Source organism: Melanotaenia boesemani, chromosome 21 (assembly GCF_017639745.1).
Source record: "Melanotaenia boesemani isolate fMelBoe1 chromosome 21, fMelBoe1.pri, whole genome shotgun sequence".
Lineage (NCBI taxonomy): Eukaryota > Metazoa > Chordata > Actinopteri > Atheriniformes > Melanotaeniidae > Melanotaenia > Melanotaenia boesemani.
The window spans coordinates 19,455,781-19,476,068 of record NC_055702.1 but is presented as its reverse complement, the minus strand read 5'-3'; the positions used below and the strand labels follow the sequence as shown (position 1 = coordinate 19,476,068).

Genomic DNA, 20,288 nt, shown 5'->3' with positions numbered 1-20,288 from the left:
GCTTTGTTTCAACAGTTCAGTCTGCTGGTGGTGTAATGGTGTGAGGGATATTTTCTTGGCACACTTTGGGCCCCTTAGTACTAACTGAGCATCATTAAACGCTGCAGCTTACATGAATATTACAAATCAATGCCCATCCCTTTATGACTGTGCTAATTCTGGTCCTCAGGATCCACAGCCCTGTATGTTTTTAGATGTTTTTCTATTTCAACACACCAGATTTAAATCTCCAATGGCCTCCACAGTCACCAGATGTCAATCCAACAGAGCAGCTTTGGGATGTGGTGGAACGGGAGATTCTCATCATGGATGCAGCCGACAAATCTGCTTTAATTGTGTGATTCTGACATGTCAATATGGAGCAAAATCTCTGAGGAATGTTTCCAACACCTTGTTGAATCTATGCCATGAACAATTGAGGCAGCTCTAAAGGAAAAAAATGGGGTCCAACCTGTTACTAGCAAAACTGACCTAACAAAGTGGCAGGTGAGTTTAATGTCAAAATAGTAAATAAAGAAACATCCTTCATCAGATTAAATAAACATATTCTTTATTTAAAAGCAAACAAAAGGGTCCAATGATCACAAAACATCAGCAACTTTCCATGAAAACATATAAAACAGTTATAAAAGGGAACCAATACATAAACTTAAATAATAGATATCTTGTTTTAAACCTAAATATCGAGGGAGGAGGGGAATGCTACCAGCTGCACATTTTAATATATTAACTGCACCAACATGCTATTGACTCAGACAAGAAATACTGTTACACTTGTAGCAGCTATGATTTCATGGTTTACAAGATTACGGTCCCCTTGTAAAGCCTGACTAAAGCTGTGCAATGAGGAGGAATGAAAGAGTAATTTTTCTGATGACACTCTGGAACAAGAAAATAAACCAAGACCTGGAGGACACCAGTAGAAATGAAAACAATGAACAGTGCATAGAAAAACTTGAATTTACGAGCTTAACACACATTCATCATCATAAATACAACACAAGTACACAGCACAGTAGATGAGTGGTGACATCACCATGACAACCAAAGAATCAGGATATAACCATTTACAGAAGGAGGACCCCTACGTCATCTCCCAACACACACACATTTGTTCATACATTCAGCAGCCACAGACTTATTTAAGCAGGGCTGCATTCAAAATAAAAAACAAGCTGTTCCGTTTCTGCTAGAGGCCACATCTTTGCTAGTAGCTAAACTGTGATGATGCATGTGACTGATCCCGTGTTAAACTGAAGCAAACATATAACCCCTGCCTCAGCATTTACACTCAGAAATAAAAGAAAATAAATAAATTGGGAAATATGTTGAATAAAAAATAAATTTTTCCATAAATAAAAAGTTATTTTTTTATTTTCAGACAGTATGAACCCAAGAATTGTCATGTTTTGTTTAATAAGTCTCAGTTAATTCAATATACTTAAAGTTTTTGCATTACACAGTAACAACACATTAAAAAAAAGTTGTGACAGTGGCAAACAAGGTTAATAATAAGGTTAAAAAAAGATGCTGGACAATCACCTGACGTCTTCAGGTAAATGTAATTTTTGTGTATGGACCTTGATATTGCTGTGCTTGTTTAAATTACGTAATGCCTTAATTGTCAATTGTCATTATGATTTGGTGTAATAGTAGCATCAGTAAAAGTCTTTAAAAAGCTGAGGACTTCCAGATCATTCAAAGATATAAAAGCAATGTCCTTTAACCTTTCAAAACTGAGACCTACTGCATCACTTTATGGTAAAAACTTTACCCAAAACCCTCCTGTTTTGGGACTGATACTTGTCTTCTGCCCCCTGGTGGAAACCTTTTGTACTACATAGACATGGTCATGAACAGTTTAATTTTTTTGTCTTAGATTTTTTTAAATGGGTACAAATAAATTCTGTATTGCATATCATTTCTTGGGTCAGGCTTTACAGAAAGCTTGGGAAGCATTTGCACATTTTTCCCTCTACAATTCAGAAAATCATGGAGGAATTTCAGTGAGCCTGAGGTGGACAACCCCTCAGACATCAGTGCATCATGAACCATCATTCATCAACAGTTATAATTAGATGGGTAAGGGATTACTGGAAACATTTAACATGCACTAAAATACCAAGTTCCATTCACAAAATTTACATTTTTAGAATAATGTTGCATTAGTGGCAGCCTGTTGGGTATTGTGTCTTTTTCTCCTTCAGTTTATCCACAGAAAAAACAGTCAGAGCTGGTTTGGAAGCTGTGATGCTGGAATGACTTCTGCTGGTGCTTTTAAACATCTGATATGATGTATAACTTAACTGTTACAAGTGGGAGCAGTTGTTTGAGTTTTCTAAAGCCCAAGTGTCTGGAATAAGAACCAAAATCCAGACACAGAGACTGCAGACGGAGTGGTAGCAAAAAGAAGGGATTACAGATGATGTCCAGAATTGCATCATCTGCAACAATTACCCTGGATGTGAGTTTCCATCCATGCCGTCTACAAGGACTGTTCACTTCTGTCTCCTGGCATGTGGCATCAGCTTAGCTGTTGCCAAACTATGAATACAAAACCCCCAATGGATTCCTGAGGATCTCTGGAGATTTCAACCATGCCTTCCTTGTTGCTACATTTCAGTTTTCTAAGGATTTATCACTTGATTTTCTGATGGCTGTATTTTAATTAGTTTAGAATTTCTTTAATAATTTCTGTTGCAATGACACAATTTATCTTCAGGGATTAATAAAATATTTTTCAATTATGTTCCAGTTTGTACAAATGGCAAGCTGTATGTGAGCTGGCATCAACTTCTGTGGCCTCTGAGGTCTGGGATGTCCTGTAACTCAGTAGAAACCTGGACTGCCTTCAGACCTGTGGTTATTTAAGATTTTTTTTTAAGAAATGCATACCATGTGCTCATGACCAAAGACAAAAAGGACAATCAGAACAATTTCCAGTATCAAGTGTAAGAGCTGGGCTCTGTGATTTTTTAATCACCCTTGACAAAGGTAAATTAGAGCATATTACAATTCCTCCCCTTAGTCCTACTCCTCCATTTTCCACAAGTAGTGCACCCTTTTCTCATCATGGTCAACTCTGTGCTGCTGCACACTGTAGGCCATGTTTTCTGGAAGATTGGGACAAAATAACCACTTGAAACATCTTTTAAGTGCTGCAAGAAGAAATGGCAACATTACATGGTAAATGTTTTACTTTCCAACTTTTTGGGGGGATGTGCTGCAGGCCTGAAATGCACAGATGGATTTATGTTAACAAAACATGAAATATCTTGGGTTCATACTGAAATACAAATCAAATTTTTTCTATTTTTTTAGATTTGGGGTTGTAGAAGCAGCTTGGTGATTAATGTGACACTATTTTCTAAGGCTAGAAAAGAATTCAACTTAATGGAAGCAAGATAGAAGCAATCTCATACAGAAATCAGTACATAGTTGATTTTTGAAATCTTTTTTGAAAGATGAGACTTGACATATATTTTCATCTCCTCAGTTCAATACCTAACAATGTTATCCAAAGATATGATGATGGTAAATATCACCAGGTTGCATTTGCTTTAATTCTGTAGCTGAAACACACTCAGACAAAAACCTGGTAAAAAAAAAAAAAAAAAAAAAGCAAAAAACTCCCAACAGGTTATATCCAAACCCTTCAAATACATATAAAAGCACAATATTTCAAACCTTTTCATTTAAACATTTAAACTAAAACTTTATTGACCTTCCTTCCACAGAAATGTGTGGGCGACATTAACTTTCTTCAAACTTTAAATCACTACAACAGATGTCCATTAAATCCACAGTAAATGAGAAGAGAAGCGCCTCCTCTGGAAGGCTAGATCAGCGATGCATTTTCGGCATTTTTAAAATAAATCCTACTGTATGGGAGGCAGTGAATGCACCAACAACCTACACCTGTGGTTAATCTTGATTCCAGAAATCCATCATCAGTCTACATCTATGCTCAATCTTTAGAATTCTCAAATATGATCTGATAGAAAATATAAACTTTTTTATAGTCATATATAATAAACATAGTAAGTAATCTGTATCCACACAAGCAGTTTTATCACTTAAATCTCCCTTTAGTCCAACATAAAGATGAAGAGGAGTAATCAACTGTACCTTGATGGCTTCTCTCATGACTGACTGGTTAAAAAGAGATGAAAATGATGACAAACTGCTGTTCGTTGAGAGGACATCGGATTTCTTCTGCTCATCCCAGCACCTGGTATAACACAGGGCACTCTCCAGATAGATGCTTCATGTTTTCTGTAGATGACAACGTCTCTGTTCCTGTTTGTTGGAGTGTCTCTGTGTGTGATTTTTGGCACTTTGGTTGTGGAGAGCAGAGTGAAATTTCTCGGTTCGGCCTGATATCCGCCTCCATCTCTTGCTCCTACCAGGCCAGAGGGGAAGACAGTCTGGGGCTTCTGGGGTTTTCTGGAGTCTGGGTCTCATTCAGAGCTCTCTGAAAGATAAAATTTCATGCTGAATACATGAAAACTATGAAGCTGCTGGCTTTCTGGACCACATCATATTTAGCCCAGCTCGCTCCAGCGACACAATGAACACAACAATGAGCTGTTAGCTCACCTCAAACTTGGACATGAACTCTGCAAAGATACCAAAGAAAGCCTCCGTGCTTGTGGATTTGCTGTCTTCTCCGAAGTAAGAAGCCACCTTGGAGAATTCCTCCATTGCTCGGGTCTGCAGAGACTCCAGAGACTGGATGGCAGGGTGGCTGTTCTCCAGGAAACTCTGCAGGTGCAAAAGGTGCAGTCAGCTTGTTAGTAATCAGACTCTTAAACAGATGTAAAAAATGTCTGTCTAACATCTCCCTGCTGATGTTGAGTTTGTCTTGGCTTGAATGATGAAAGTATTTTAGGGAATATTAAGCTGTATTAATATCATATATAGTAATGAAGTCATGATTTCACAGTGTTTGTGCTTTACACGAGTCACTAAATTCTAGTTTATTTCAACACTGCTGATAAACTTCTTAGACCATCTTAAAGTAGATAGCCAGCTAAACATGTTGCTTAAAATCTGTCTTTTAAATCCATTTTTCAATTTTAAGGAACATTGCTTAAAAAAAGTGCAAGAGTGACCTTATCTGTGTGTTAAAAAAATCTGTGTGTTGGGAAGCTACAGTATTTGCTTCTCAATTGAAAGAAACCTTCAATAGTTTTATGTGCTTGACTTACAATGATAATTTATATATTTGTTAAAAAAAATATGCAAAATAAAAAAGCATTTAAAATTGCATGAGAATAATTATAAAACTGTGAGCTACACATTTCTGTGCAGCTCACTGCTATAAACTGAATAGCAGTACCTAGAATGACCACTTGGGGCACTCTTCAAAATGGTCAGACCTCACAGACCAACATGGTAAAATGCTCATATTCCTGTGTTTAAAACTCAGTTTGGCTTAAAAAGCTAATTTAGCCACAAAACATTTCCATGTGGGTTTTTTATGGTTTTATGAGACAATTAGAAAAAAAAGAAAAGAAAAAGAAAGATGTATTTTTCCAAATTTATGACATACTTCTAAGTTCTGCTATTAAGAGCAAAGACATCCACCATGATGATTAGGGAGTATCTGCTGCTTCAGGACTACACCGTCAGAACCCTCATTTGTTTTCACAACAGCTATTTCACAGGAGTATGACTTATAAACCCCTTAATGCCTGACCCAAGCAGTAATAACCCAAGATTTAAAAAAAAATCTGAAGTGTGTATTTGCCCTTATCATAAATAAACATATATATATATATATATATATATATATATATATATATGTTTATTTATGATAGTGCAAAAGTTATCCACCAGTAGAAAGAAGACAAGATCAGACTGACTGTTAGTTTAAGTTAAGTTATAAGCTGCATGCTATAGCTTCATATTTATCATGCTGATATGATGATGGAGGTGGTCTTCACCCTGAATATTTACATAAAAAAGAATGTCAAAACCCATAAATGTCTGTTTGTTGTGTTTTATGTATTAAAAGACTTTGCCATACGCTCATGACAGAAGTGAAGTGGTCCTCTGAGGTGGCTGGGATCTTCTGACAGGCCGTCCTGATGTCCTGGATGGTGGACTGCATGTCACTCAGCTCTGTTATGATGATTCTCTGGTTGACTGTAAAGGTCACGTGGAAAGATGGGTGAACTACAAAAACCACATCAGTTATCTAACAATCATTAAATGGCTTAATGATCATAATACTGCATCAAAGAAATACATAAACTTTGACTTATTGCTGTCAAAACAAATTTGAAGAAGCATGATACATTCAGTGACGTCTTTCTGCTGCATCATCGTTGTACCTTTTGCTGCCAGAGGCACTGTCGTGAGATCTCTGGGGAAGTTCAGAAGCTCGGGAAAGTGTTGGCACAAAGACTTAGCCAGGATGTGGAGAAAGGTGGATTTCCCGTCAACTGTTTTGGTTGTGCTTAGCTGTTAGACAGAAATCTAAATTAATTACTAAACATGCAAATCAAGAAGAATGCAGCATGGTTAAAGCATGTTTCCATGCTGTACCTCAGTGAGAAAGTTGATCTTAAAACTGGTTGTCCTGTGACTCTTGGGCTGTCCGTTGTTCAAGTAATTTCCCATCGCAAGAACAAACTGTTGGGAAAAAAAAAGTTTTTAATATCAACTACTGGTACACAAAGTGCCAGCTTTGGATGCAATACGACTGCAGTGAAGTCTCACCTCCAGGATTTTAGCCAGTTTCTTGCTGCTCTTAAGCTCCACTGAGGCCTTGTAGATGTAATCAAACGCCACCTTCAACTCCTCTGTCTTCTCCTGCAGGGTTGTCTTGAAGTGGAGGCTTCTCAGACGAGTCTTATACTCAGGCACCATTAGCATCTGACACAGAAAACACGCATTCATGCAAGAAACTCCATCTTATTAAAACTTTGGTAATTTTAGAGGTTTTTCTGTTAGAAATACCTGAAAAATGAACTGGTCGGGCTCGCTCAGTTTGGCCGGGTCCTCATCAAAGTGCTCGTACTGTTTGACTTCGTCATCATCAGGGGCGTAGAGCAGCAGCTGCTTGATATGAGCTGGCTCCAGCCTGTCGGTGTTCATGTTCATCAGGACCTGACGCAGCTCGGCAGGAGAGAGCTTCAGATGTGCGATGAGGATGGCTGCGGGGAGGAAGAGGAGGAGGGTGAGTGGGAGAGCAAGGGGAGGATTTAGCTCTGTTTTTTTCTTAACGAAGAAGATCACTGTGTTCCTGCTCTGCTGAGAAACCTTTTTATCTACCTCTGCCTTGTACTCACACTTCCTAAAAATGCCATTTTTAAAGCTTTTGGTTATGAAACCCCAAATAACCCCCAGAAACCTGACAATTAGCAGCAGGAAATATAAATAAAATTGACATTATGGATCTGATGGTGGCAGAAATAAGATGAAAAATGAGAAAGTCTGCCATTTTCCAGTTATGGGAAGTATCTGCCACCTGATTGGCTGGTGTGATGGTAGTTTTATAACATTATATGTATTTTGTACAAACTTACTCTTTGATGTTTAGTCACATAGTGAACAGAATAAAATATTTTAACTATCAATCGTTCAGGTTTACAATAGTTATCCTTTTTTTTCCTACATGTCCTCATTACTCATGTTTATTAGTTTCCCACCTCAGTTTCCTTCAAATGTAACGTAACTAATCCAGGCTTAACGTACCTCATCGGTGTAAAAACAATCCACTTAAAGGTGCAGTGTGGTCCAAGTAAGTTAATACACTAATACTGCCTTCCTGCAATCTTATTTTGACAGCGTTAAAACATTTTTTCTGTCTGTGTAATTTAATAATAGTGGTAACAAGAGCTCTAAACTTTTAACCACCAGCTAATGAGGAAGATAAATTCCTAAAGTTACCAGCCAATCAGAATTTCCACTAGCCAAATTTTTTTCAAGGAACTGAGGCAGATTATAAGTGCAAATGAATGTTTTTAATCAAACAAATGTTTCTTTTAATTTTTATTGATATTGTTCATAAAAATCCTCCTCTCAGCATTCTCCTTTCCAGTGAGGAATAAAATGACTTTTGCTCTTAACACATTAGAAACTATCTTCTTTAAAACTTTAGCTTTGATTTTTTTATTTTTATTTAACAGCATAACTTAAAACAAGATGAATGTTGGCAGTCAAACATTTTGGAATATTTTAATAAAATTAAAAGATGTCACGAAGCTAAAGTAAATAATCTAACAAGTCAGTCTTTTCTCATTTAATTTATACTTAATCAAATTTCATCAAAGCTCTCATTAGAAATATAATCTTAAGAATTTTTGAATTAGTGCCACTCTGGGTTTTCTCAGTTTTCTTAAGTTTGGTGTTTGTGATTACGAACTAAATCTGGCCTCTGTGAGCGCAAATTACCTGCATGGCAGATCTAAATGGCCTCTATCGCTGTCAATATTCTCCCCTGTCTTTTCTTTTCTTGTAACCTGCCTCCTTCTTACACCGTCCAACCACAAACATGTTTTTAATTTTTTATTCAACACATCGCTTCCTTACTTTGAATTTTGCTTCTCATTTTATTCAGGCAGGCAGTAACATGTAAACAACAACACATACACAAAAGCAAACATGCATGTATGACGTATCATGGGATAATGCTCATGGGAAATGTAGTGACGGCACTGAAAGGAGAACAGAAACAATGGACTTCATTAATCACCTGCAAAACTGGCCAGAAGGTTTTCATTCATATCCTTTAAAATGAATCTCAACATGCATTTGGCAGCAATATGTTTTACTAACTGTTGTACAAATCAAGCAGAAGTATTTCAAAAACATATACTGTGTACTCTGCATACTTGCTTGTCGTGTGTATGAATTTTGACAATGTATTACTGTCTTGAATTTAAGATGATAAGGTGGGAACTTACTAGAAATGACAATGGCAACAATTGATATCAATCATTGTGTTTACAGCTGAGGAAAAGAGAATAATTACATCTATTTAAAAGTGTAACATCTGTCCAGTGGAACAAAGTGCACATTTAACATTGCCAGTGTTTGGTTAAAAAAGAAATTAATGTGAATAGCTAAAGTTAGTTAGCATTAGCATCACAAGTCCTCCTCATACGAGGGATAATGAAATCTAAGTCTTGTCAATCACTTTGACACGATTGCAGAGAAATCGACTCACTGCTTTGAGGCATTTGATAATAATCCATGTTACTCTTATAATCTGTTATTAATATAAATTATGAAAAGGAGCCGTTAGGCTACTTTGATTAAGATAAATTATTGTATTATGGTGAAACTTAAGTCAAAGTAACTCGTGTTATAAGAGAAGCTTTAAGGAATATAATAAAAATATGTTTCTCTAAAACCTCCTGGGAGGTAAGTTGTTGCATGAAGTTGACATTGTAACTGTATGTTCGTTACCTTACAACGTCATTTTAAAAATTTGAGAAAAAATTTGCCTTTTTCCAAACTTTAAGCAAACTGTAAGCTTCTATAAACTGAAGCTGGTACTTGTTAAGAAAAACTGAATGAAAACTTTGTGTTAGAAACTAACGTCTGCTGCTGCAAGTCAGATAAAAAAGGGAAGATTTCTTGCATTAAGGCACCTTCAACCTGAGGGTGAATGCTATTCCAACCACTGCTGATTGAGTGGTCATTTCAATATGTAAAGCTTTTCATTTGTCCTGGCATCAGTTCATCATGAAAACCAGATGGACAAATACATAAATACACTGTCACTTTTCTTTTGACCTTGACAAATGCCTCTTTTCTTTGCATTGCACATACAGGTGTTAATTAGATATTTTAATTTAAGAGGGGACAGTTTCCAAACTCTTTCCCTCAGAAAAGATGGAAAGATATGGTCTTAAACTTTGTGAATTTTCCTGGAGGTTTTAGTGAGGAAAAAGTGGTACTCACAGGCGTTGTACGCTTTCTTATGGGACAAAATCTCCACCACGTCTTTCTTTTTAAAGTTCTCAGGCAGGAAGGCTGGCTCTGGAGGAGAAACTGATCATTTTAACAAGAATGTAAGGTTATGTTCTCCAGGCACCAGGGGTAAAAAAAACAGAAACTAAATTGCAAAGCCTGCATATGACAGATTTGTGGTTTAATAACACAGCTCTGTCGTTAGAGGCTGGGTTGTCTAAAGGTTTTTTTCCCCCTCTGACAGATCTGTGTTATTATTTACTCTGACAAGACAGAAAACAAGAGGGATTATGGTGCCTTATGGAGAATGGATTTGAGGTGCAGGTGAATGGAGCAGCTCCATAGCAGGACATGGACAACATCATGACTGTGAAGGTACAAACAAAACAGGTGATTTTAGTAAACAAACACATAAATTAACATATATTACAGATAATTGTTTAACCCTTTTGTTTTAACCTTTTAAACACTGGTTAGATTAAATAATGTCACTGTTTTTACAAGAAAAAACTAAACACAAAAGAAGCATATAATGAGTTTTTACATAAAACAGAGTTACAGTGTTTGTTTATTTTTATTTAAAGAACCTTAATATACTCTTACATAGTCTTATATATATATATATATATATATATACATATATATATGTATATATATATACTTAAAATAAAAGCAACATTGATTTTGATGCTTTGCTAATTTTTCTTTTTTTTTGTTGTGTCACATTTAGAATATAATACCCTTTTGGGTCATTACAGGACAAAAAGTCCTCTCCCCAAAACTGCAATAAAAACATTAATTTTTATTAATGTTTTTAATCAATTAACTCTAGTAATAATCAAACCATCAAATATATGATTTTTTAAAATGATCTTAACCCTTTAAAATGCCTGTTTGATTTCATGATGTAACCGTTCTTATGAAAAAAAACCTCCACATACATTTAATTATTTTCCAGAAAATACATATTTTTTAAAGTTACATATTTAAAAGTTACTTCACATAAAAGCCTATTAAAACCATGGTTTTAAAACTCCCAACCAGCTGGAAAAATTATTCTAAAATTTATCTAAAAATGTTTTTATATTTACTTTGAAAGGGAACTTTTTTTCCTCTAATGACTTGAAAGGATAGTAAATTTGTTCCTGGTGTTGATCTTTAGTTCTTCAGGAGAAACACTTTCTTACAAAAATTGTGTATTTTATTTGAAGATTATTACATATTCCATATGGGATGACAAGACTAAAATAGTGGGCAAAATTTATCTCAATGGGTAAAAAAGTCCCTGACGACCTTCAAGGTTTAAGCTAAAAGTGCCGAAAATGATGAGTGACATGGTGGTAATGTATAATGATGGGTAACTAAAGGTATGAAATAACTTACTGGATCTGCGTTGAGTCCCAAAGTGCAGGTCGAGGTCTAAGTACTTCACCATGTCGCTGAGCTTGTCATAGTCTGAATCCTCTCCCAGCTAAAATACAGACATGCACACACTGTACTCTCTGAGAGGAGGCAGGATACATGCATACAGATATAAGATTTGATCCATATCTGACTGGGTTGGAAGTTGGGATCAAAAACGCTTAACATTTTCACAGCTTTCAGCTAAAGTCTGTTTACAGGAGAAAGACTGTTGCTTTGATGCAGTTGTGACTCATCAGAGACACATGAGGAGGCTCTTCCAAATATGGAAAAAGAAACGTGGGAAGAGTGAGAAAACTTGCAGCCAGAGTGGGAAGATTCACAGATCTCAGCCATGTTTATCTACATGCAGCACCTTCCCACAGACGAATGCAAGAGAACAAAAGATCACCGCTCACCTGACCCCATATTGTTCCCTCAGAGTTCTCCACCTGCTCCCAGCGCAGCCTCTTCACGCTCATGTGGTTGCCGTCTGAGGCATGGTGACCTGGCTTGGGCAGTGGAGGTGGGTTGCAAGGAGGGGGCAGAGGTGGAGGTGGAGGTGGTAGAGCCTTGAAAACCAAAAAGAGTTATGAAATGTATGTTTTTAAGTAGCACGCTCACACAACTCAAAGCCAACCTCTTTGAGACTTTTACCTGTTGTGACTGTTGCTCCTGTCGTGTGCTTTGAAAAGTCTTGGTGTGACTTGGGAGGGTTGAATGAGAGGCTGGAGTCTGGGATGGCAGCGAGGAGACAGCGGGGCCTTGGCTCTCGCACTCAGTTGGATTGTTATCCTGAAGGGAAGGTGGCAGAGGGCCCTGGTAGCTGTGTTGGTGATGGAGCTGGTGGTGCCTCTGGAGGACAAGCTGGCTTGGCCTTAGCGGCTGAGGGGAGGGTTGTGGGGAGGGCTGTCTGATGGGCTGGGGTTGGCTGAGCTGGCGGGGGAGGTAGCGTGATGGCTGGGAGGAACGCAACGTAGAGGAGCCTAAGGTGGTGTGGCCATGCGAGAGCCGGGTAGAAGTGGCTTGGAAGCGCTGGTAAGTCTTCTCTGCTTCATTTCTGGTGGGGAGCACTTTGTGTAGAGGCAAGCGACTCATCAGGAGGGTCCTCGGAGGCGGTGGGGGAGGAGGGATAATGGGGTGATGGGGCTGGAAGGGCATCCGGCTGCGAGGAATGTGCTCAGGAGAGAAGCGCACGGGTGGGAGAGGATCAGTAAACTGGACAGGAGGTGGTATCAGAACCTGGAAAGGTGGGGGAGGTGGAGGGCTCTGGTCAGGAGGTGGAGGGATTGGTTCGGATCCAGAGGAGTAAGTGGGCGACGAGGCCTCATCACTGCTACTGTGATCCTCACTGCTGCCACTGCTGAGCTGCCGAGATAGGAAGCCCAGGTCCTGGTCCTCCGGGAAACTCATCTGGTGAGAGAAGAGGTTTGTTAGGTTAAGTTATAGAACTTTCCAAAACCCTGCTTTGGATGTTGGCTGCCTTTTGTTCTGTTTCAAAATGGCCTTTCAACCATAATGCTTCAATAATGTTGAGGTCTGGGGAGGATTCGTCACTCCAGACCTGTTGACACTGGTTTTCAGCTCTGTTGTTGTGTCATCTGGCATAACTCAGCCTTTTCTCTTTGTTTCTGATGTAACTTCAGTGAATGTCAGAAGGATTGATCAAAGGACCAAATTCATCTCTCAGGTCCTGTGTCAGGTCTTAAATCCCTTTCAGACATGATGTTCTTTTGTCCTCCAATTGTCCTCTTTCTTCATTTATCTAAAAACATACCATATAACATGCTGACATATGCCAAATGTTTGGCTGATAGCTCTTTGGGAATCACCTTTTTGGGTGCAATCGTGCCATTTTGTGACTGTCTAAATATAATATTCAGCTTTTGTTGCAAATTTGTCTGTTATTTATAGACACAACACTGACTCCTCTGTTGAGTTGGGTGCCTTTCTTTTCTTAAATGATTCAAAGACCAGTATGAAGTGAGAAAGAGGGACCTTCAGTAAGCCTGGAGAACCGTTTCACTTCAAAAGATAAAATAAGTCCTGCTCCTTAGAAGCAAAATATAAAGAAATTAGGTCTGGCTCAAAACCAAAAATCTACATTATCTTATAAAATAAACATTTAAATATTTATAAAACATAACAAATTTAACAATATAATGAGAAACTGCAAATTACTGGAATAAATAAATTAACATTTCCTGTGTGGATCTCTTGACACACAGCTCACACCTCTACCCAGAAGCAGTTGTTTATAATTAGATTCTACTATATAACTGAGTATCAAGTCTTACTTACAGGCACACCTCTTCTTCTGAAACCATGACAACCACCTTGATAAATCTGTGCATGTAACACAAGTGTTCATTTTAGCGTGCATTAGAGCTGTTCTAATGTAAACATACAACACTACAACACATATACTTCCCTTAATGTGTGTCTGCCTGTTAAAGCAAACTCACAAACAACAGATTGTCCCATTGTGAAGCTAAATCCAACATGTGAGCTGGTAAAATGTTACTATGGCATATTTAGTAGGATGAGCAACGAAGTCAGACAGCGTGTAAGTGTGGAGGATGCATGTTGTTTTGGTTGCTTGGTAAAAGTTGCTTTTCTGCTAACCTGAACTCTGCTTTCCTCTGATGATAGTTGACTTTGAAGCAGCAGTAATGAAAATCTGAGGCTGTGGGACTCAAAATGAAAAACGGTGGCATACTCCCTCATACTCTTGTGGAGGAATTCAAGTATATTGAGATCTTGTTAATGAGTAATAGTGAATTGGGGCAGGAAATGGACAGACGTCTTACAGGTTAACAATAAAATTACATTACATAAGCCAATGGAGCACTTTGAAAACTAATCAGTTTTTGTCTTTATGTGCTCATAATTGGATAGGAGGCCGTGCTGGAGCACAGACTGGGAAATATGGAGGACCAGGAGGGTCTTTCAAATAGCAATACAGCATTTTGATGATGACGAATTGTTTGTTAAATAAAAATTTAGATAGTTAAATATATACAGTCAAATTTAATAACCAATTAATACACACATTTTAAATAGAAATATTAAAGAAGAATTGCTAAATGTACCAAATACAATTTCTAAAAGGAGAAAAATAACAATTCATAAATTTGATTTTAAATACCTTTCCATTTCCTACATTTCCAAAGGTAATCTCCTTTTCCATTTCAATTTTCTTTTCCCTTTGCTTTTTTAAATCCTTTTTGCAATATAATTTCCTTAATTGTTTTCACTCTCCATTTAGCTTCTGTGTGAACTTTGGGGACTTGATCTGTAAAAACCAAGTTAAACCAATCACAGCTGCTGCTCTAATGTAAGCAGCTCTCTCATTGGTTAGACAGCAGCTGGACCTCATCGAACTTTGAGAAAAACTCATATTCTGAATGCTGAATAGATGCTTCAAAGTTTCGCCTTATCTGCAGCAGTCTCCTTAAAGTAGTGTTTCTCAATCCAGGTCCTCAGCACCCACAAATCGGAGATTTTGGTGAAGTAATAGGTAACCCACGCAAGTGTGGCTGTCTAACCAATGAGTCAGCTGTTTACATTTGAGGAGCATCTGTGATTGGTTTAACTTGGTTTTCCCTTCCGCAAAGGGTCACGCAAAATATTTTAAAGACCCTCCTGGTCCTCCATAAGGAAGAATGGCAATGTAAATGAAACTCTAAAAATAAATAAGAAAATAAAAAAAAAGATCTAGACTGGAGGAAATAATAATTAGTTGACTGTAACACAGGTGATCTGATATAAAATATAAAGCATTTTTTTTTTAAAACAAACAGCCAATAATATTTGTTCATAAACATGTTTTACTTAAGATGATCCTGCGGGTTATGCATTTAATCACTCATATCTATACTTCACTGGTAATCACTAAGTTTAATCAGCCAAAGAATTTTTAACAGTCATCACATCTGGTGGTTTCATCTGTTTTAGATCATCTTCATAAATTGTAAACAGTCTGGACAAATATTAACATCAAGGTATGCAGGTGGGGAGATGATGCTGGATGAATGCTGGGGTGGGGCAGTCAGATTATAGCGGAGATTTTGTGATGTCAGTATAACTGAGAAGTTTTAAACTTTTTTTTCTATAACAAAAAAAGCTGGGGGTGGGTTGCTGGGGAGAGGGATGTCTGTGTTTCCTTCCTTATCCTGTTGCCTCTGTGGCCTGAACTCAGGTAAGTAGGAAAAAATGTCATCAAGCAGCCTCACCCATCATTCTCATTCTAAGCATGCTTAGATGCCAGTGTCAGGTGACATGACGATCCTCTACAGAATAAAGCTAAAGCATGGATGATTGTTGCTTGTTTTCTCCATTACCTCATGCATATAACTGTCACAATTAGTTTAGTGGCACAAATCATTGCAACATATTTTAAAACATAACAAGTTATTTAAGGATGTTTTTGCTCACTTCCTCATAGTCGTTCTCCCCGGGTACAAAGTCATCCACCAGAGTGACCCTGTGACCCAGCTGCTCGCTCAGGGCATCCAGGAACTTATCTGTGTCCCGGCTACGAGGCGGGCGGGAGAAGGTGAACAGCTTTTTGCGGCGGGTTAGCGTGTCTGAGAGTTGAGGGGAGGCAGGGGGGCTCTCCAGGCTGACGTAAGGGTTGGAGTCCACACTGCTCTGGTGGTGGATCTCATACACAGGGGTGGGGAGAGGCTCCTTCCAGGAAAGGGACAGACCGGATTTCCGATTACCTGTAGAGAAGGTTTATCAATCATGGCTGCCGCATACACCGCACATGATTATCCCAACTTCTGCTGAGCATTTTCATCTAGGGGGCTGTAATGTATAGTTCCACTTTTTCTAGCAGAAATGATCTGACATTCATCATCATGTTATTACCATGAGGATTGATTTTTCAGACAGGTTACCTTGGCAACAAAAGGATAAATTGCAGGCTTGTATGCACATACAGATTGTAGGATTTGAATGAGTTCTGACTCAAACACATTCAAAAATCAGTGGTTGTGGTGCCATCTTCACATCAGACAGTCACTTTTAACTGGGGAATCTGCTGTTTTTTGCCTCCTTTAACCTCACTTAATATCTTGTATTTACACATCTGACATGATGTGAACATGGCATCAGCCATCTGCCATCAAAGCCCAAAATTTTCACTTTTTCATAAATCTATGATGGGTAATGGCCTCAAACCAGTGATGAAAGCATGTATCTGAAAGCATGTGCAATGCTTTGTCATCTGTGTGTGTATGCAGATTTGGGTGTGCGAGTCAACCCCGGAGTACCTGTGAGAGGGGGAAGTGTGAGGGGGGAGAGAGAGCGGCCGTAGGCCTCAGTCTGTCCCGGCACCTCGGGCTCTGCGGGGGAGCCACCCTGCAGTGGAGACACACTCTTCCCCGCGTACATGTTCTCCAGCTCCGTGTACACACCTGTCATCTATAGGTGGAGGTATGATCAGCTGGTTAGCACACAATCGCTGCTTTCCTTTGAGGGTCTGCTAGTTTTAAGCTTTCAAATTCAATAATCAGATTTAGCATCAGCAGACCTTCAAATTGTGTGAGACCTGAGAGCACAGATAACATAACTAGCTAGCATCGATAATGCCAGGTGCAGAGGAGTTAGGCCATTAAAAGCCGCAGGTATACCTACATGACTTAGGTCAGGGGACTCGGGGAAGGAGGTTCCATCTCCTGACTGCCTCTCCTCTGGGCTCCCACATTCATCGACATGAATTCCTAAAGCACAATATAGCATGAAGAGAGACACATGGACGTAAGCCTCCTCCATCCATCCACCTCCAGCAGAGAGAAGAGGTGATGAAGCAGAGCAGAACAGCATGGAGACGCAGAAAGGCAAAAGCTTGGCTCTTGGAACAGGAGTTAGTAATGGTAATGGGAAACAAGGGGAAACCTTGGATGTAATTCTAAAAGCCTGATATAACTTCAGGTGGAAATAAACACTGTTTACATGCTGGAAAACTGAGAGCTTGGGGAGCTTTTCAAAGCGGAGGCAGCTGATATATGAAGATAATGAATGAAGTGGGGATGCACTCAAGAGAGGTTCCTGGGCACACATCTTTTTCTGCTTGAGTCTACTCCATGTTGTAACTCTTCCAGACAGACCCACCTGGGAGCTGACCAGTGCAAATATTACAGCTCTCTAAGCAGCTCAACTCACGGCTGGATGCAGTGCTCAGTGAAATACTACAATAAGAAGTATTTTTCTTTTACTGTTACAGTCTGCATTCCATCCAAAGACAAACAAACAAAAACACAACAGTAAAAACAAGGGGGATTTTTCTAAAAGCCCACAGCAGATTTTGTAGAAATATTGCAGCAATGTTTCGTTTTGTTTTTGCCATTTTAGTATACGGATTTTTAGCGTTATCACTAAAAAGAAGCTGTAATGAACCAAGACTATGAGGTTGTCAACTGGATGGTAAGATAAGCTGAAATTGACTAAAAAGTCGTCATTTGTTGCAGAGTAAAATGTCTGTTTTTGCCTGTAGGACCACAGAATTGTATTCTGTTTTCTGTAGGAGCAGCGTACCCATTCCCAAGTGAGTCCCGATGATGCAGTCGTCAGAGCTCCTCTCTCGGATGCTGCTGCGGTACGATGTTCCCGTCACACGCACAGAGCTGCTCCGTCGGTGGTGCTCTGTACCTCCGTCAGGATCTAACACCGCTACGAAACACAAGCGCACAGTCAGCTATTTTGCTATAATTTGACATGTAATGTTTAGGCTAATCATGCAGAAATAAAATCTTAAATTACACAAGAAAATCCAGCATGACTGGTATTTTTAATGGTTTTCATGGATGCAGATAATCCCTATTTATTGTGCATTCTGGCTCACCACTGCTCTTGAAACCCAGGAAGCGGGACAGTTTGCCCTGGCAGCGCTCCTGCTCATCGTAGGTCAGTAGCTGGTAGATAAATTGCCAGATCAGCTGTTTGGCCGGAGTGTCCAACACTGGAAATATATCTACTATCAGGGTGTCCACATTCCTGCAAACACAACAAATCCACACATGCAGTGTTTACATAACCAACCTGGTTACTGTTGGAGGATTGGTTGGTTTGTCATTGAAAGGATTTATTTTTGATTTGAATTCTTTGCTCATTTAGTGGCCTTCACAGCTGAATGAAGGGTGTAAATACATTGTGAAAAAGGTGGGAGGATAATGTTAGCTATGGTTGGATTTATGCCTTTGACTGTAGTGTGAATGTTGTATGGTTTTACAATTTTGCTTTTGATCCCTCTACATTACATGTTTGTTTTTACAGTAGTGCTAACTCACCATCATATCTTCTTTACATCACTTCATCCTTGAAGCAACATTATTAGAACATCCTCTACAGCCTTATATATTGAGCTTCCCAGGTTGATTTTTTTGTCATTGTAAGTTAGCCAGACAGATACTGAAAGTAGTGTCTTATCCTGCCAAATGAAGCTGTATCTCAAAGAGCATTAATCCAGTAGAACGGATATATCTTTTTTTTTTATCTATCTTTTAGCTGCACTGACATAATTTTGCATTGTTTTATGCAAGAAAATTCAGTGTAGTTCTGAGAAGTCATGGCAGCTCAAAATTCCACCTTCCAACATCCTAAAATAAAATAAATACTTTCAACAGATGCTCTATTTTCCATCTGAAAATGCCATACTTTTCTGTCTAACTCTGCAGACCATTCTGACCCTACACCTGCTGACCTGTGCTGGAAGAAGGTCTCTAAGGCTTTGCAGACAGTGTATCTCTCCTGGATGGTGAGCAGGTGCTCCAGCTGCTGGCTGAAGGTCCGCCCGTGCACTTTGATGCTCGGTGGAAGAATCTCTGCCACCCACTGCAGAGAACTGAGGGCCGGAGACCTGAACAGCAGATCGAAGAAATGTTATCATTTTATTTTTTTCCTTTAACTTATTTTTACCATATTGATGCTTTTTCTAGTTTCTTCTGTATACTCCGTGGCTTTGATGTCAATTTGTTCCAGTAGAACATTTCAGATCAAAAACCTTGAGCGTGGTAAAGTGGTGGGGGCCAGACTTGGGGGTTCATCTTGGTTAGTTTGGTCGGAAGAGAAGTCAGATGGACCCTCCTCCACCACGAGTGTGGGCACTGCCCCGCTACCCTGCAACATGGACACCACCTTCTCATGGGAACAGTTCCTACAGCAAAGGGAAAACAAAAAAGCAAACTTTTAGTTTAAATAAAAATCACTAAGTTTGAAAAGCGAGAGGCTTAGGAGCTCTCACTGTGAAGTGGATTTTTTAGATTTTGGCAACCAATAACAGGTATAAACAGAAAAAAAATTAAAAAAGAAACTTTTTTACACTTTATATCTACAATTCATGTTCTCCAGTTTCTGTCCACTTATCCAATATTGCCATATTGTATAAAATTAATGTCACGATCACTGTGAGAATGACATGTTTTAGTTACAGACTGAGCATCCTAAGAAATATATAATTGTTCGGCATATGTTCATTTTGTATGTGCCACACTGAAACTTCCACTTCTTTTTCTTTTTCTGGTGAACAACACCCACTGTTTTCCTGATCACCTGTTACTGCTGCAGCACCATGTTATCAGGGAGAGCAGCGAAATTATACAGCGGCAATCAAATCAGCACATCAAGCAGCCATGGGAACAGTGCTGCAATTCTTCCTGTTGCAAAGCTGTCAGGGTGGGATGAGTAATACTGTTTCTTTATGCAGCATTAAAACTAAAATGGCATATATACATCAGCTGATGTGTTGTATTTGAGTTCATATAAACACAAATCAGTTTCAGCCACACTTCGTTTCTTATCTGCACTCCCACACTTGCTCTGTGAAAAGGCGGAAGGTCAAGAGGTTGCAAAGTCCACAAAAGAACTGACTCCCACAAGAAAAGTTCATCTTTTGTAAAAGCTCTGTGGTCACATGCATCTTCTTATGTATGAGTTACCTGCACAGACACACGTGT

General features: G+C 38.9%; 1 protein-coding gene across 1 annotated transcript in view; it reads right to left on the bottom strand.

Annotated features, from left to right (window-relative positions):
- Nucleotides 1-3,851: 3,851 nt before the first annotated feature.
- The window catches only part of grid2ipb (glutamate receptor, ionotropic, delta 2 (Grid2) interacting protein, b), a 37,347-nt gene continuing 20,910 nt past the window's right edge, over nucleotides 3,852-20,288 (bottom strand). The window contains exons 9-26 of the mRNA XM_041974078.1: nucleotides 19,337-19,489; nucleotides 19,037-19,192; nucleotides 18,179-18,330; nucleotides 17,872-18,006; nucleotides 16,972-17,057; nucleotides 16,608-16,758; nucleotides 15,766-16,055; nucleotides 11,986-12,741; nucleotides 11,748-11,900; nucleotides 11,311-11,398; nucleotides 9,919-10,008; nucleotides 6,967-7,163; nucleotides 6,727-6,882; nucleotides 6,553-6,639; nucleotides 6,339-6,468; nucleotides 6,032-6,150; nucleotides 4,600-4,764; nucleotides 3,852-4,474 (exon numbers count right to left, since the gene is read on the bottom strand). Of these exons, the coding sequence (XP_041830012.1) occupies nucleotides 4,403-4,474; nucleotides 4,600-4,764; nucleotides 6,032-6,150; nucleotides 6,339-6,468; nucleotides 6,553-6,639; nucleotides 6,727-6,882; nucleotides 6,967-7,163; nucleotides 9,919-10,008; nucleotides 11,311-11,398; nucleotides 11,748-11,900; nucleotides 11,986-12,741; nucleotides 15,766-16,055; nucleotides 16,608-16,758; nucleotides 16,972-17,057; nucleotides 17,872-18,006; nucleotides 18,179-18,330; nucleotides 19,037-19,192; nucleotides 19,337-19,489 (3,136 nt within the window). The 3' untranslated portion in view covers nucleotides 3,852-4,402. The remainder of the gene's footprint in view (nucleotides 4,475-4,599; nucleotides 4,765-6,031; nucleotides 6,151-6,338; nucleotides 6,469-6,552; nucleotides 6,640-6,726; nucleotides 6,883-6,966; nucleotides 7,164-9,918; nucleotides 10,009-11,310; nucleotides 11,399-11,747; nucleotides 11,901-11,985; nucleotides 12,742-15,765; nucleotides 16,056-16,607; nucleotides 16,759-16,971; nucleotides 17,058-17,871; nucleotides 18,007-18,178; nucleotides 18,331-19,036; nucleotides 19,193-19,336; nucleotides 19,490-20,288) is intronic.